This window comes from Micromys minutus (genome assembly GCF_963924665.1).
Source record: "Micromys minutus genome assembly, chromosome: 17".
Classification (NCBI taxonomy): Eukaryota; Metazoa; Chordata; class Mammalia; order Rodentia; family Muridae; genus Micromys; species Micromys minutus.
In genome coordinates this window covers 33,164,059-33,180,220 of record NC_137952.1, presented here as the reverse complement: position 1 = coordinate 33,180,220, position 16,162 = coordinate 33,164,059, and the positions used below count along the sequence as shown (strand labels likewise).

The following is a 16,162-nucleotide window of genomic DNA, read 5'->3' as shown; positions in this document are numbered from 1 at the left end:
CTGCTACCATGACTTCTGTTAATTTTTCATGTCTCCAATCTCTTCCAACAAAGTGTTTAGCTAATCAAAGCTCTGACATCTTTAAATTTCAAGTCACTGTGTTTGTTTAATTCAGTAATGTGCAGGTACCCCACAGTCTCAATTACGATTTTTAACAAGGCTAGCATTAAATATTTATAAATGAGAATTTTCTATTCTATTGAGTTATTTCAGCGGTTCCTCGATTTCTAGGATATTTTTATTAATACTATCAAACTATTTTTTGAATAAATACATTCTTTCTGAAGAAAGCCAACTGTCTTTTCCTTTGTTTGCCACTTGCCTTTTCCTCTGTATCCAATGCTTTTCCTCCCATTTTCATGTGAAGGACTGCATCCATTGTCTGGTGATAAATTATTATGATTGTTTTTAGCTGTGATCTTCAATTAAAGTTCATCAAATGATGAGCAATATTTTTCATTTGAGCCAATTAACCATTAGTATCTGGAGAGAGACCAAATACAGATACATCATCCTTCCCTAATGTGGAAGACATCAGTTTTCCTAATGTATCTACTGTGCTTGTGACAGTAGATACAGAGATCTGGAGGAAGCCAGCAACTAGTCACTCCATCAGATAAAGCGCTTTGTAAGGACAGAGGCTCACAGAGATGGGTGGCATATGGCCAGAAGTCAGTGGAAGGACAGGACAGGATCTGGGACTGGAAATAAAATTCTTTTTCATCAAATAAAATGTGATTATTGAAGATAGACCTGGGACAAAGACCAAATTAACATGGCATCAAAAAAGTGCCCAAGCAAAGTCCCTTTAATTCTTCTTTAAGGTTTCCAAATGGGTTGAGAAGGACCTGTCACTAAGCCAAGACATGGGAAGAGTGATTAAGAGGCTTATGAGCTGAAGACTCACAGGTCTACAGTTAGTCATGGGTTCCTTGCTGTAGCCAACTGGATTTACTCCCCGCGTAATCCCACCTTTAGGGAAGCCCCAGTTCCTTTATTACACTTGTTTAAAGATTGTGCTACAACTTTACATGATGTCTGCTTTTCTGATCAAATTCTACCTAAGCTCACTGTCTTCCCTGGAAAAGTCTGAGAGTAGATTAAATTTACAATTTGATTAGAATGCTCGTGGGTAGTTAAGCTGGAAGAAGAGAAACCAGCAAGGGTGGAAACCAAATGCAAACTGACAAATTACTGGAGAGCATCTGCTGTTGTGGCACGGGGGCCACGAAGAGACAGTCTCTTGGCAAGCACGCTTGCCTAACCAAGTACTCATGTCAGGATGAGCAGGCTTAGTGCCTGGAAACAGTCCTCTGAAGGGAGAAGAGCTCACCAGATACATCTAGGCCGTTAATCTAGCCAGTTGCTCTAACACTGCAGATTACTTCCCAAAGCCCATTAGGCAACCGCTGTGGAGATCACAGAAGTGCAGGAGGGAGCTAGGACAGAGCCACTTATTAAGAGCTTAAGAAATTATGAGGCTAAAACCCCTCCTGGATGCTTGAGCTGCAACTGATACAGTGCCCAAAGATGGGCTGTCTGCTGGGACAGTAATGCTGTTAAATAGTTAAATGTCAGTGCCGGACACACTCCTAGGTCAGTGTCAGGAATCAGGGAGGTGGCTGTCTTGTCAGCTGACCTTCACAGAAGTCCGGGAGCACATGGGTGAAGGCAGCATCTTGATGTTGATGCAGAGTCAGAGTGAGAGGCACTTCAAAGTAACAGAAAGGCCATGACACGGGGGTCTACCACACCGCAGAGAGATGAGACAAGTGCAGCTAATTCAGCACTCGTACAGGTAGGTGTCCCACGCCTTCGGGAAGGACTAGAGACTGTCTGGCTGCAGGGCTGTGCAATACTTCTGAAGTATGTGGGTCCTTTCTTATGGCTGCCATGAAATAGGCAAATGAGTGATAAGAATGCCCCCCCCCCTTTCCTGCGACCTTGTAACCATTTTGATGGCTGGAAGAGCTGGTAAATAGCTCCAGATCTAGCCTGGAAAGTCTGACTTTAGCAGACTTTACCCCTCACCCTGCTCCAGTCCAGACTTCCTCCCTACTTCGATCCATTCACGCTTACCTTTATTTCTAGATGTGTTTGAAACACAAAGAAATTAATTTTAACCCTGTTATTACTCACTCTAGAAAAAAACAATTCCATCTCCTACAGTACCCCTCATATACCCAGACAGGCCTGGTCCTGTTCGGACAAGCGACTTGCCAAAACGGGTCATGTGCGCCCTGTGGCAGGACCACATGATGCCACAGTTCTCTCCTAGAGCAGAGCCAGGTAGTGGGAGGGAGTGTGGACTTCCAGAGACAGCACAGCCTGCTCACCTTTGCCTCTTCTGTCACCAACTTAAGCATTTCCAAAAAATTCTAACCTCATTTAAGTCCAAAGATAAGGGTGAGTATAAGTAAAAAGATAAGATATTCTTTAATCACATGTAATTACCATTACATAGATGTAACACAGCATATTAAAATACACAGTATGAGATATGCCCAAAATGAGCAAACAGCTTCTGATCTATGTCTTTCAATCAGGATCACCTCCTAAAAATTGCCAAAATTCAAATTTTCCTTTAAAAAAATATACAATAAAATGAACAAGGCTGGACCCTTCCCTGAGTTCTCTCATGGACATCACACATGATTATTACCCCAGCGTGAACAAGGCTCGGCTGCAAGCGAGTGAACATCAGCAGAGCGCGGGACAAGCGGGAGTGCAGAGCTAAGGGACGAGTTTCGCTTTGGCCTTCTCTCCCGAGCCTCGGGCCGTCTTTATCAGGCGGTACATGAAGGAGTAGAAGAATAAAAGGTTGTCATACTGTCCTTCGTACTGCTCTTTCCGCACGGCGCTGTGGTAGTCTACTAGGAAATAATAAATGGCTTCAATCGTGGAAAGGAAAGTGTCTGGCTTCCCTTTTTGATGGCGCCAAAAGCAAGTTTTTCTTGTTTTCAGTTCAACTTGCAGTAACTCTGCGAAACAAACAAACAAGAAAGGGAACATATAAATAGTCCTCACTCACATTGTTACTGAGAACAGTGACAATAACTGGCACAGTAGTATGTGTCGATAAGCAAGGGTTTAATTGCTTCAGGATTTTTTCTAAGTACAGTAAGTTTCTTCTACTCCAACTCCAAAGAGGGCATGATTTTAAATGCATGGACATACAACAGGAATGACACACACATGGCACGGGTCTCAGACCTTCTATGACACATTTCAATCTGAACAGTCCCGAGAGGCTTCTCCTTCAGTTCTCTCCTGCTAGTTTCCATCTAACAGCTTCTTTTCAAATTTTGACTTGTTGGCAGAACTTTGTTATCCACTTGCAAAAAGGATTTATTAGGTAAAGTGGTTTAATTCCTCCAATAGTTGTGGTTTTTATTCACCGTTTTTCTTTATATATTGTTACAGGCTCTCACCGGAGGAGGAGGGAGACAAATGCAGATGGGGGAGGGAGGAAGGTGAGACGACCTTAAGGCCTGAGCAAGTCATAAGGGGTCACACTGTATACATATAAGTAGGTGTATAAATACATATACAACTTGATATGAAATTTCCTCATCTGGGTTAACAATGCTCCCTCCAAGAGCCAAAAATCTAACAGAACCCCAACATCAGGCATGAGAAGCCCTTTTTTGAGTTGATGGCAAATGGTGTCTAAAAGACTCAAAAATATTATAGACATTGTTACTACCCTTGGTTGCTCCCTGGAGGTGGAAGGTGAGGTAAAACTGCTGCAGACATCACACTCAGACAAAGGGCCCAGAGCAGGCCTAAAAGCTTCTTCCCTGAAGACTAGCTTCCATGGTACTAGAAGGCACAATGCAAGCTCCCAAAAGAGGGAAGCAACCAACAGTTCTACCAGCTATGATGCCTACAAACTAAACAACAACCAGCATAACACAATAATCCTAAGGGCACAGTAGTGGCACCCATGTCCTGGGGTAACCAACAGCCATCTAATCAGACTTAACAAAGCCCACTGAAGTGGGAAATCATACCTGATACTTGAAACCTAGTCATCTTTCCAGAGCTCGTGAAGTCACAGACCTTGGAGGAGAATCTCTTTACCAAACCAGCATATCCCTTAACTATTTTCAACATGCCTTCATAATAAAAAATCCACAAGAAAGTAAGAACAGATAGAATATACCACAATATGATAAAAGCAGCATATGACAAACTATAACCAACATAGTAAACAAAGGGAAACAGTATTTCCTCTAAAATCTTGGATAAGCCCATTCTCCTGATTCCTGTTCCATACAATTCTGGGAGTTTTAGCTAGAGCAGTAGAATTAGAGAAAGACAAGAAGGATGAAAATTGTGAAGAAGAAATTCACCTTTTGCTTCTTATAGACAATGTGATTCTATACTTACACTGCATGAGCTCCACTAGAAAACCTTTGGGTCTGATAAACATGCTCAGCAAAGGACAGAAAACCCAGCGGCTTTAATCTACAGCAACAGTGGACTTGCAGAGAAAGAAATTGAGAGAATGCCACTACAATTGCCTCAGAAACCAAACCGAACCAAAGCACCACAACATCTAGAAATAATTAACCAATGAAGTGAGGGCTCTCTACAAGGTGAGAGTTGGGGGAAACCTTTTATTCATTGCTGGTGAGAATGTAAACTATGTAAACTGTGAAAATCACTGTGGAGGTTTCTCAAGACACTAACAATAGAACTAACGCGGTCTCACTATAGCACTCCTGGAAATAAACTTAGTAGGCTTCTTATTACACCACAGAGTCTCATCCGAGTTCATCACTGCTACGCAACAGTGAGGAAAAGATGTCAGCCTACGTGGTTATCAACACATCAGTGGATACGGAAAGTACAGTATACCATGTATACAGAAAATAAAGTATAGCATGGAATTCTATTTGGCTGGAAGGAAATAATAAAAATTGGAAAACTGCAGAAAAATACATGAAATTGAGAAACACTGTGAAGTGAGGTTACCACACTCAGAAGGAGTCCCAGTTATTCCTGAGGGGGCAGAGGAGGCAGGGATTGAATTAGGACCTGCAGGGACTTGCTTTCCACGGTTATGAACTAGAACAGCAGTGAACTGTGTGTTTTCTATTGGAATTAGGAAGGAATAACAAATCTTTTGTACAAATCTCATTTTAGGCAAACCTAAACAAACTGACTTTGAATAGTGGCAGAATAGTTCTATTTATAGGTTTTTTCAAGGACTTTTACTTGTGTTCTTTCATTTGAACTTAGTGATTACCATATAAGGTAGTAACAGAAAAATGTCCCAGACAAATCTTCAAACTGAGGAGTGACCTGCAGCAGTAAGGGAACCGAGGGGCTGTGGCAGAATGTGACTTCTCCTTCATCCAAAGCAGAGGGCAACATGGAGCATCTAGTAAACAGCAACAATGAATTCTTCAAAGTCTTATAGCCACAGGTACGAACTAATTAATTAGCTAACAAGTTAATTCAGTCAGCAAAATGTACTTTGTACTTCCTTTAGCTCGGAATGGACTAACAGACTGTAGTTGTCTGTTCTTGAGGGACCTTTGGTCAGCCCCGAAGTACCAACTGAGTAGTTCTCCTGCCTTCTGATCATGAAGCTGTTCAGTAACTGGAAAAATCTTAGAGCTTTTAGAAGAACCACTGGGAATGCCTGAAGCCCCAAGGAAGGTACAAACTAGCACTAGAAACGGCACGAGCCCGTGAGCTACAGATCACCAGCTGTGTTACTCAGGCAAGTAAAGTAACTTAAACTGTTGTTGGGAGCTCAGCCCGTCACTTAAGCAGAAATGACATCCAGGGCTAGGAGACAGCCCAGAGAGCAGCACAGTGCCTGAGGATCTGAGTGGGGCAGAGGCAGCAGCACACTACTGTCCCTGCCCCTGTGGTGAGAGGAAGTAGGACACTCAGAGGCTGTGAGTCAGCTCGTCTGGTGCAGGCTGTGTCTGAAGCATGGTGGGAGGAAAGGAATGATACTCAACATTATTCTCTGAGCACCACGTACAGCCAGTGGCATGCATGTGCCTACATACACATAAACACATGTAAATACACATATGCATGGATATCACATACACATTTAAACACATAGGCATGTGGAATTGTTTTCTTCTAAAAGACACAGAAATGGAAGTAAAACAAATGAAATTCCTTTAATATTAAAGCGAGTTGAGACTACCACTGTGAACAGATTTTCATGGTGCAAGATCTGGCAATGGTCACACTAATCAGGCATCTTAGTTATACAAGGAGACAGCTTGTTTAAGTCTCCTGACTGAATGCAACAATGTAGAAAACTTCAATGTGCAGGATGTGTTCAACCCATTAATGAACTGACAGGGAAAGGCCCTACTATCTATCAACAAAAACAAACAACAGATACAAACTGGGCCAGCTACAGACTGACCTAGATTTACTCTTTCTTTAAAGTATCCTGACTGTGAGGCTGGGGAAATGGCACAGTAATTAACGGCACCTCCTGCTCATGTGCAGGACCCAAATTTGGTTTCCAGCACCCACATTAGAAGCTCATAGCAGCCTGTAACTCTAGTTCCAAGGGAGCCAATGCCTTCTCGTGGCCTCCATGGGCTCCTATATGCACACAGACACATATACATACATGCACATTTTAAATCATCTAAAAAGTATATGAACCAAAGTATCCAGACTGAGTTTATCATGATAAGACATTCAGTCAACAAATCTGACCACTTTACCAAAATCTGAATTTTTAAAAAAGGAAACTGCTCTAGATTAAGAAACTCAGGAAAAATCTGAGTTTAAATGCTGTGTCAGAGTGGGGAAGTGCTACAAAGCCAGTACTGTGTTTACTGGAGTTGTGAAGACAGGCTTAGGTTAGATATTGTGCAAGTTCTGATAATTCTCTTAGGAGTGCCAATGGCATTTTCTTTATCATGCATAAACACACACACACACACACACACACACACACACACACACTACAGGAAAGGAGAAGAGAAATGAAGCAAATGTGAGCATTGAATAGAACTTTTCTTTTGAAGGAGCCATAGATGTAAAGTTTTTCTAAATGAAAGTTGGCAGAGGAAGGAAGTCCCCAAACACGGTCCTTACCCCGAAGCCGCTCATCAGAGGCGATCTGGTTTGTCTGGTTCCAGGTGCTATCAATAAAGACAACTCTTTTCAACTCGGGGCCTTTGCATGTGCTCTCATGCAAACCACAGCCTTCCTCTGCATTAGTCTTCTTGAGCTTAGGAGGAGGCATATCGAGGGTGTCAGCTGTGTCTCTACCTTTACTTTCAATCCTTTTTTGTAGATGAAAAGAGACATCTTTTATTGAGACAGACTGAGGCCCAGGAAAAACAAGTACAACCTAAAACAAAGAAACTCAAGTTAGCTACATGCTACTGTGTTCTTCAACAAACTGACTCAAACTCTAGGAAAAAGAGATGCTGAGTGTCTAAAGAAATAAGTGAGATATATATTTGAAAGTTTTTAACTCATTCCTAATAGCATATAATCATATTATACTACCTGGAGAAGTTGCTTCAAAACAAGTTTCTCACTAATGAATTGACAAAGCCAAATCAAAAGTACCCCGAATTTAAAAACAACAAACAAAAAATTTAGACTTATTTCTGTGATATGGCGCTACTCTCCTGTAATTCTAGCACTAGAGATGCAGGGACGTGAAATCAGGGCCAGCCAAACAGACAAAGGACAAAATACAGGATACTTAAAAAAAAAAAAAAAAAAAAAAAAAAAAAAAAAAAAACACTAGAACTGTTCAATGACTACATACCATTCCCACATGCATAAAGAAAAAGAAAATAAATGTGCAGGAGTGGAAATGCTGTGACAGCTTTCTCAGAGAGTAGTGACAGTAGAATAGAATAGTACACTAGTGTATGTGTGTGTGTGTGTGTGTGTGAGTGTGTGTTTAGTGACAATAGAATAAAATAGTACACTAGAGTGTGTGTGTGTGTGTATGTGTGAGTGTGTATGTGTGAGTGTGTGTATGAGTGTTATGTGTGAGTGTGTGTGTGTGAGTGTGTATCTGTGTGTGGAGTGACAGTAGAATAAAATAGTACACTAGAGTGTCTGTGTGTATAAGAGGGAGGTCTAGAGATACACTTGGCAGCCTAACATCTATAAGACTGAGACAATTAGTGCAGACCACCTGGAAAGTGCCTCAAACTGAAGAGTGTAACAGTGTGCTCTATTTAATTAAATAAGTGGTATTTAACTGACTAGAGAAGAACACACAAACATATTACTAGATCAAACTTAGATATTACTTGTAAATATGACTTTCTAAATAAATTTAAATTATAGATATAAAATAATATTTATCTCAACATATATGTATATATTTAAAATATTAAATAGTATATGCCAATAAAAAACAGTAAAAAGGGTTTACATGCTTGTTTTAGAAGCATCTAAAGACTATTTTTTTGAGATCTATTACAAAGTTACTGGTTTTATAAAAAGGCTACTAACATTCCACTGAAATGACAATTTTAACTAGAATATGAATTAGGAATCTAGGTATGCCCAAGGAAGACATGTAAGCAGCTAAAAGAAATGTCTCAATATTTATACACTAAAACTCTTAATTTGGTGAAAATTTCTAAAAACCCCTCTGGGGCAGTCTTTTTCTTCTTCTTTACATGCATTCCAATGATATTTAATTCAGTTTCCCAGTCTGTATCAAATTAGACCATCCACAAGCAATACAAACAGGAGAATTCTGAGATGCAAAGAATAAAAACCTATTCAAAGGTAAAGACATTAAACACACACAGCACTATTGCTAAGAAGACAGTAAATCACACTGGAGTTAAAGTTCCCATGGGGATGTAGGAGTCGTGGTGCTCACCTCGTGATCCTTCCCTTCGTACTCTGGAATGCACGGGTATGTGTAAATGTTCACAGAGTCAGGCGCTAGGAGCTTTGCATGCACAGCAGTGCTTTTGCCGTCTGTTTCATTTGGATGCTTAATGATATCAATCTTCAATGGAAGCTAAAGAAAAACCAAAGGCCACTGAACAAAACAAGTATAAAATTATATTTTTGGCAACATAAGCTCTAAAGCAAACACACCAAGCTCACACTGAGTTCCTATGAGCACACTTACACAGCTGACGGCACACTGTGTAGACCAGTTTACCAAAGATAGTACAACATCCAGGAAATGCCAATCCCTCAGTGTGGATTGGGTACCTGAGCAATGACTTCACCCACACAACATGTCACTGTTTTCAAAGCAATGATCCAGGGCTGCCTTTCTTAAGTCATACACATATTCACATATTCGGTTCCTTACATCTCAGCATCCGTGCCAAGAACATTTTAAAAAATAACTCTTATCAACTCTAGGTTTACTTTATGCTGTTTTCAAAAGAAGTGGAAGCTTAAATGATACTTCAGACTTAAAATTCAAATTTAAATCCTGTTCCTCATACATTTTTTAAAGCCAAAGTTACCTGAAAGGTTGAGATCCTTGGCAATAAATTTTCATAGCACAAATTAAACTGTCAATAGAAAAACCAGCAACAGAATAAGCCTTAAAGGGCTTTATCACAAATAACCCCACTCAAGTTTATATTCCATACAAGTTGTATCTCAAACACTTGCCTAAGTATTTTCCTTACAAATTATGTCTTACTTCTGCTCAAAACTAACAGCTGTCTTGGATTTCTTGAGCTAAAATGTCTTTACTGTGAAAGTTTCTGCATTTCAGACTCTGTTGTTTGATAAGTACATCTGCTGTCTCCAAGACCCCCACTTCATACAAAGAAGGTGTGATCTCTATGACAAGATCCTAAAAAGCAGCCATCTTACTCTGGAGCACAAAACCGGTTTCCTTGTTTTAAACCACACATGTGCTTAGTCTGCATTCTAATAGGGTTTAGTGTACACTATGCCTGTGAACTAGCTACCACAATCAAGACAGTGACCTGCCACTATCTCATCCTCTTCCTTTCCCATGGGCCTGCTGTCACTTCAAGTTACTTTTTCTGGAGACTTTTATAAATGGAATAATAAAATATCTTTCCACCTGGTGTCTTTAACTCAAAAGTTACTTTGAAATGCATAAAGATAATGCTTATCACCTGTTCTAAAGTTCACCACATCCCCTTTAAGATCAGATTATTTGGATAGGCAGCCTCAAGGCAACAGAGGCCATGACTGGGCCTCTAAAGTGGGGCAGCATTAGCAGAGACAGAGTGCCACACAAGAGGCAGCATGGTGGGGTCCTGAAGAGAGAGCCTGCATTAGGAGAGTTTGCCCTGTGGAGAATGACAGAGGGCCTAAAGGGAGAGACTGACCCTGCAGGTGCCTCAGGGTTCTTTTCTAAAGTAGTTGCTACATACACAAAGTAAATCAAATTTCCTTTTTCTTTCTGGACAATGATCTGAGGACAAGATGTTATAAGTAGTACACCTCAGGCACAAGTGTATACCTCCAACAGAGGGATGCAGGTACAAGTACATACCTCCAAAGAGGGATGCAGGCACAAAGGCATACCTCCAACAGGGATGCAGGCACAAAGACATACCTCCAAAGAGGGATGCAGGCACAAGTGCATAACTCCAACAGAAGGATGCAGGCACAAGTGCATAACTCCAACAGGGATGCAGGCACAAAGGCATACATCCCTCAGCCCCTGATTAGCATTGCAAGCACCACTATTCCCCTTTCATCTCCACTTACCCAGTCTTCATTCAGGCCATAGGGCCAATTACTTGAAACTAACGTGACAATTTCTAACTGTAGGAAATTTAGCATTTAATTATTTTACACAGGTCTGCACTGCCCTAGACTTTCCTCAGGCTCTCTGCCATTCTCTTCCCCTTCCCCTTCCCCAGGGCCTCTACATACCAGGTCGGCTTTATCTTAGTCCCTGGGAAGCAGCAAAGAGGAATAACAAAGACTAGGAAGAAGATTTCTACTCCTAAAATAACTGACTATCTAATGAGTAGAGTTAGAATAAAGGCGAACATTAATACTTCTGATCAACTTTACATCAAGAACACAATATTGATTTTTAAAAAAGGATAAAAAAACAACCAAATAAAATCAATAACAAAGAACATAGAATCAAATGTTATTAATGAATTTTTTAAATCATATAAAGTGTAGTAAAAAAGAAAGTTTTATGAACTAAAATCTCCAATTATAAGACAATTACACAAAATCCATGACCTTAGGACCCAGAACATCACTAGTCTTCAACAAGAAAGTCTGAGCTTCTGGCACTGTGATACCAGGGCACACTGAGCAATGGGAATTTACATCTGTGCACTGGTTTATATACATTTGACAGGAAAGTCACATTAAATACTGACATGGGAGAGTAAACACTACAGTACTGACCAGACCAGAGGAAAGTTTGGAAGAGATATTCTACTTAGAAATATACAACAGGATTTGTCCTCCAATGGCCATGTTTCTGACAAGAGACTCAGCTATATCAAAACATCACCAGCAGGAAGGCACAGTGCTTGCCCCAAAGCAAAGCCTTTCAAACGTGGCTGCTGAGGCTGAGATTTTCTTTTCCCCTCTGATGTTTTCTTTTCTATCTTTATTCAAGTCTTATAGTTTTCAAATTCTGCATCAAATAAAGGTATTTCTGATTTATTCTTGTCTTAGCTACTGTTTTATTGCTGTGGTAAAACACCATGACTTGGAGGTAACAGTCTGAGAGCGTGAAGACTCCATGGCAGGGAGCATGACGGCAGGCGGGCAGGCATGGTGCTGGAGCAGTAGTTGAGCACTTACATCCAGAGACACAACCAAGATTCAGAAAGAGAGCACTGGTAACTGTTCTAAACCCAGAGCCTGCTCCCCAGTGACACATTTCCTCTGATAAGACCACGCCTCTGAATCCTTCCCAAAAGGTCCATCAGCTGGTGACCAACTATCCAAAGATATGAGTTGATGGGGCCATTTTCATCCAAACTACCACAATGTTCCAGACAGTTTTAGGATTAAGAGGGACTTACTCCTTACTCCCAAGCAGGCTGTCTGAAAGCAAACACTCAACGTTTACTCAAAACTGAAGTAGAATTTAGAAACAACGTTGTCTAGATTTTCCATTTCTCTTAATACATATTAATGTATCAAATTTTAAATGTAGGCATTAAAATACACTTTAGAAAACTATACAGTTGCTCAAATCCTTTCTTAAGTACTTATAAAAAATGGTAGGCATTGCCACTGATTTGGAAAATAATCCTGTTGTTAAATTTCTATCAAAACCGTAGCTCTATAAGTACAACTTTTTTCTTTCTGATCTACATTCCTTTTTTTTCAGAGCATTAGACTCTGTGACCATCATAGCAGGGCGCACAATAGCAGGCAGGCCGACACAGTGCTGGAGCAGTGTATGTATACACACACACACATACACACACACACACACACACACACACACATACGCACACACAAGGTCTCTTTTTAAAATGCATTCTTCTACTTTCAATCGAGCCTCTCACCTGCACCGATGGGATCTGCTCCGTGGGCACGTTTTCCACTGGGACACAGCAGGTGTAGCAGTAGAACATCCTGGAGCCACCACACTGGAGACACCGTGACCTCCCGCTCTGCTGAGCCTTACGAAGCACTTCCTGAGATGCTAAGCACAAGTTCTCAAGTGGGTCTTCTGAAGCAAGGGAAGCAGTTTGTGACTGTTTGGTTTCTACACGGTTTGCATTGTTTTCTTCTCTTTCTTGAGGAACCACAGATGGACTGAGAGCCATTTTTTCTTTAAACCAAAATGTTCTGTCTCTAAAGCATGTATCATAGGTTCACTGCAAAAATTAAAGTGAGAAGGAATGAAATGTCAACATTGTACTCTTATTACAAATAAAATTGCTCAGAATAAGTTACTGCTGGGTTTAGTATTTATCAACAGATATTACTAAGTTCACAACCCACTAAGCTGATATGCTTGAAAATACAAAATTGCAAACAACCAACTCAAAAGAGCAATTTCAGTCACTCTTACAAACTATTCTTTCATTTAAAAATAGAAAATCTATATTAAAAATAATTTCAAATATAAAATGTAGACACTGACAGTCCATTTTGATAGTACCCACTTTGTCCCAAATATAGCAATTCTGATTTTAAAATAATAAAAATACAAGACTTTCTGTTATAATTATACAGAAATACTATATAAAAGCTATGTAAAATGAATTGGCATCTTATGACACCAGCTTTCATGGGCAATCTAAATAAAATATAAAAGGCTGCAGTGGTATGTGGTATGAGTGAAATTATTGGGTGTTATGAACACACACACACACACACACACACACACACACACACACACACACACACTTTTCTCTTTTCCCCCTGATTTCTGACTTAAAACTCCTTTCTCAGGAGAGGTAATAGAAAGCTCAACTTTAAATTCTTCCAATATAATACTAGATGGACAAATACCCATTTGAAAATAGATTCTGTCTTATACTCTGGAAGGAGGGAAGCCAAAGAACCTGACAGGCCCTGATGAGTCCCTTTCACTGTTAACAATGAAGCCTATAAAACACTCTATAAAAACCCAAATGAGGGCGACTGTCCAGAGCATCTGGACAGTTGACTATGCAGGGGCTCACAGGAAGAGGAACTCATGCACACTGTAAGGTAGCACACCTCAGCTGCACAGGGAGGAAGCACCTGTGTGTGGGTCCCTTCCCTAATTCTACCTCCCTGTATATTTAAATCTTTTAAAGTATGCTTTATTATAAGCAACAAATGCAAGCATAGTGTTCCCTGAGATCTGTGGGACACAGAAGCAAATCGAGTGCATCTGAAGAGGGGGTGAAGGAGTCTCAGCTTCAGCTTGTAGCCAGTAGGAAAGGAATTCTGGAGGCTCAGTTTGTGACTTGGAAGAGGCTGGGGGCAATCTGTGACTGGATTGTCAGTCTGTTGATTCTGACACTGTCTCCAGTAGTGCCAGCACTAAAGTTTATTAGAGGACACCAGCTGGTATCCACCATACAATTACTTGCTTACTTCCTGCTTGGGGGAGAAAAATCTCCTCAGAAGTATTCTTTATGATTATGGAGTGAGAATAGAAGAAAAACAAGACACTCTGTTCCTCCTAACATAGCTATGTCCCACAAGGTATATGCCTCTCCAACATGAACCAATAGTCAACCATAACACATCTGCTTATTCTGAGACAGCTACTGACAATTCTATTTGCAAAATATCCCATTTTTTGAGTGAAATATCTGCTCTTAGACTTCTAAATGTTTCAAAGGTATATATATATCTTTTAGATTCTTTTCTAAAGATAAAATAGTGTAATAACTTTTCCACTTAATATTTTCTGTACATATGTATGTATGTATGTATGTATGTATGTATGTGTGTGTGTGTGCATGTATCTATATGTGTGTATAACAACAACCAATGAAAAGAGGACATGTAAATATACCTAAACTTAGCATCAAATGCATGCCAGCAGATGCAGGTGGAGCTGGGGGGTTGGGAAGAATTAGGAAACAATGGCGATTACTAGGGAATTAACAAATAACAGGAATCTTGGCAGTTTACTCAGCAACTTAGGCTGGAAAAAATAGTAATTTATAACGTCTCCTTCCACTCAATTTCTCTAAAAAATATAATGATATTCATGCAGTTTCATCCTGTCTACTTTGCACATATATTTTTAGGCTCAAAGTCAGATTCTACCTCGGTTCCTTAGTAAGTCTCACAAAGACAATTTTTTACACTTCTGACTGCTCATCACTAGGTCCACATATTCGATATGGACAAAGGTGTTCATTTAGTGGCACTTTACAATGAGGTTTTCCTCTGGCAAAAGTACAATTATTTCAGATTTACTTATTCCTGATTTTTTTTTATACTTTTAGACAGATTCAGATACTTGTCAACTAAATTAAAACCATTCTGTAAAAACCATCCAGGATTTATCTCTCTACTCTACTTTGGGGCTCTACACAGCCCAGCATAAGGCAACCTTTTCCACTACACTAAGCTGATTTGCCTCCCAAGGGAACATTCCTTAAATTTCGCCTATCTTGAATTGTGGACTAATTCACGACCAGATAAGACTGTTTTCAATATGTGTTTGTGAAGAACTCAGAACTGGACATATAATTTGATATCCAGGTTTTTTTGTTTTTTTTTTTTTAACATCCAAGATACCACCGTCATTTTTTTTTTTTTTTTAAACACAAAACTAAGATCCCTTCCCACAGAACACATTATAGGACAGGCGAAGTGTCTTGTAAAATTTTGCATTTGGAGTTCAATCACGAACAGGCCTGAAATGCTGCAGTCTTAGGCATCACCATGCTTACCCAACCTCGTGGAACTATCAATGCAAAGTGTTACTATACTTGTCTCTCATTCCCAAGAACAGGCCCAAGAAACGCTTCTGCTTATCAGCTGATGGGAACAGCACACATCTGTCTTCCTTCTTCCGCGACCACCCGAAACTACTCCAAAGCCTGAATTCGATCAGCGCTCACAGGGAACTGGCTGTGCAACGCCGACTTGGGAAGCCTAATAAGACTTCATTTAGGTACCAGACCATTGAGTCCTTCCCCACCGGAACGCCACATGCAGCGTTCGCCCTCAGTAAGACCTCCGTTGGGCACGTCCGGTGTCTGGCCCCAGCTACCCAACCCAAGGGAAGGCCGACCTGCACCAAGCTGAATTCTCGGTCCGTATCGCCTCCGCTCCACGCGCCCCACCCGGAGCGCTTTCCGCGGGACACCATAGGGCGGGGCCTGGAGGTTGCCAAGGCCACGGTGAAGCTGACCGCTACGCATGCTCAGAGGGAGAATCTGTGGGCGAGCAGGAGGAACTCATTCGGAAGTCCCGCCTTCGCGTCCTCTGTGAACTGTCCCAAAGGAACCGTCGGCTTCCTGCTGTGTTGCCAGTTTTGGGCCCCCCCCGCGGAATTGGGTACGAGTTTCGGAACAGCATTTTCGAAAGTAGTTTCTGTGAGGAGCTAGTAACTCCGCTTTTCCTCGCCAAATATATTTAAGAGAGCTCAGACTTGTAGCTTTAGGTTGTTGGTGGTTCACACTTGGTAGACTTCTTAGGAAAACCTTTAGGCATTATTTGCTTTGCATAAAACACGCAGAATTGGCAACTACTGTAGTTTTCTACTTTGAAGTCTAATATATGT

The 16,162-nt window shown here is 40.7% G+C and overlaps 1 protein-coding gene across 2 annotated transcripts; it reads right to left on the bottom strand.

The window, feature by feature from the left end:
- Positions 1–2,487: 2,487 nt before the first annotated feature.
- DTWD1 (DTW domain containing 1) lies at positions 2,488–15,719 on the bottom strand. 2 transcript variants are annotated; one of them, XM_080931551.1, is made up of 5 exons: positions 15,671–15,719; positions 12,483–12,797; positions 8,861–9,004; positions 7,093–7,351; positions 2,488–2,981 (listed from the first exon to the last, which is right to left on the bottom strand). In XM_080931551.1, the coding sequence occupies exons 2-5, from the start codon at positions 12,744–12,746 to the stop codon at positions 2,734–2,736; spliced, it is 915 nt and encodes a 304-aa protein (XP_080787677.1). In that variant the 5' UTR covers positions 12,747–12,797; positions 15,671–15,719; the 3' UTR covers positions 2,488–2,733. The 2 variants fall into 2 exon arrangements, with proteins under 2 accessions (XP_080787677.1, XP_080787676.1); XM_080931550.1 differs by lacking the exon at positions 15,671–15,719 and adding an exon at positions 15,327–15,627.
- Positions 15,720–16,162: the final 443 nt, after the last annotated feature.